This window comes from Penaeus monodon, chromosome 15 (genome assembly GCF_015228065.2).
Source record: "Penaeus monodon isolate SGIC_2016 chromosome 15, NSTDA_Pmon_1, whole genome shotgun sequence".
Taxonomy (NCBI): domain Eukaryota; kingdom Metazoa; phylum Arthropoda; class Malacostraca; order Decapoda; family Penaeidae; genus Penaeus; species Penaeus monodon.
The window spans coordinates 24217199-24218958 of NC_051400.1; the positions used below are offsets into that span (position 1 = coordinate 24217199).

Below are 1760 nucleotides of genomic sequence, written 5' to 3' on the forward strand. Positions count from 1 at the left end.
GGTATAAAGTGCTTATTATTGTGCTTCCACTCCAACTGCATCACAGGCCAGGGTAGGAGGGGCACGAGGTGTGACGTCGAACGAGGGTGTTGAATGAAGTGTAACAACCGGTCCCCACGTAGTTTTTTATACTTTATTTTGCCTTAAATTTTTTATTTTAGATATTCGTAAGTTTGAATAATGAGCAGTTATCTGCCGGTGAAGCTTCTCCTTCAGCAGGACGCAAGAGTGAATAAAATCCTTGACGCACAAATCCCTGGGTTGCGTCACGATCCGCCGTCATGCATGGCAATCTCTGGATTGGGTGATCTCTGCTGCACGAAGCTGGCCGGTGCCTTCGAATCCGCATCCCGCTTTTCACGTGTCCCAGCGAGGTGAAGTGGTCCCTCGGCTGTCCGCGCCGCTGATGGCCAGCAAGGTGTGAAAATAGGGGATTTTATAGCCTCTCTGTTACCTGCTGGCGTGGAACTCCATCCGCCGTGTCCGTCCATGCTACAACGGAATTGCGTAGGCTTATGAAAGACGCGTCCACGGCGCGGGCGATCTCCGTGAGCCATGATTAAATGAGGTGTCACCTGTAAAGCGATTAATAGCGAGGATCATCTCCGGCACAAGAGAGTCGTGACCGCTTCATCACGCCCTCGTAAAAGGCGGGCGGCACGCGGAGCGAAGCGCCCCGGGCAATCCTCCCAACACTGCTCCTCGTGGTAACGACCGCGTCCTCATCGACTCATTCTTTTTAGGGCCGTAGGCCTAACCCAGTTAATCCCTTTATTATAGTCTTGGAGTGAGATTTACCTCCGCCTTAGGGCTAGTGTCCCAGATAAAGGATTATTAGTACCCTCCCTCCAACGGACCCTGGCGACGACGGAAGTGTGTGCCGAAGGCAGTTACGCAAATGGAAACGCTTGCATAGCTGCCTTCAGTTCTAGTATTAGCACCGAGTTAAACTAATGTAAGATAAGGGGAAGTACTTCCAACACAGAAGCCATTTACTAAAACACATTTCCTCCCACAGACTCGCGGCGGAGGCTCTGGGGTGAGCAGCAAACGACAGAAGGAGGCAGCCACCACCAAGGATGGCCGAACCCGCGAGAAGGTGAGGATTCTGAAATGCCACAAGATTACCCTGCTGCCCGGGGCGCCCTCTTCTCATCTTTTCCGATTAGATGCCGTTTGATCATCAGCAGCCGTCTCTAGTTTGGTCAAATTTCATTCTTGCGTTAGCTTTAAAGATGTCTCAATTTTTGGGAAAAATGGGTCCGTTCAAAATTAATTACACCAAACTATTAACTTCTCTCCTCATGCACCAGGTGCATAAAGCTATTAATAAGAAAAAATGGTAATTTAATTGTGCGCCTGTGATGATAATGTGCATATATCTTCACTTTACACTAGAATATATAGGTAATTCAACCTCTTCTGTCAAGGAACCATAAAGCTTTTCCAGAATTCCATGTCCATGAAAGTGGCCTAATAACGTATGTCGTTGCAGGAATCATGCGCCAGCGCCACCGGCCCCGTCAACAACAACAGCGTCAAGAGCAACCACAATGCCAGCAGAGGATCTCCTGATGTAGGGGCTGATGATACTTGCCAGAGGACACGTGCAGCGCAGGAAGAAGGGGCAACACCGGAGATGGCAGCACAAGTAGAGGCGCTCTCTCAGGAGGTGGAGCAGCAGAGGGAGCTGATTGAGCAGCAGAGGCAGCAGATTGAGTTGCAGCTACAGGAGTTGGAAGAGACAGCGAAGGAGTTAG

The 1760-nt window shown here is 50.0% G+C and overlaps 1 protein-coding gene across 1 annotated transcript in view; it reads left to right on the forward strand.

Annotated features, from left to right (window-relative positions):
* LOC119581828 overlaps nucleotides 1–1760 on the forward strand; it is a gene marked incomplete in the record, with an annotated part of 163301 nt that overhangs the window by 107981 nt on the left and 53560 nt on the right. Inside the window, 2 exon segments of the mRNA XM_037929963.1 lie at nucleotides 1019–1099; nucleotides 1496–1760. Of these exon segments, the coding sequence (XP_037785891.1) occupies nucleotides 1019–1099; nucleotides 1496–1760 (346 nt within the window).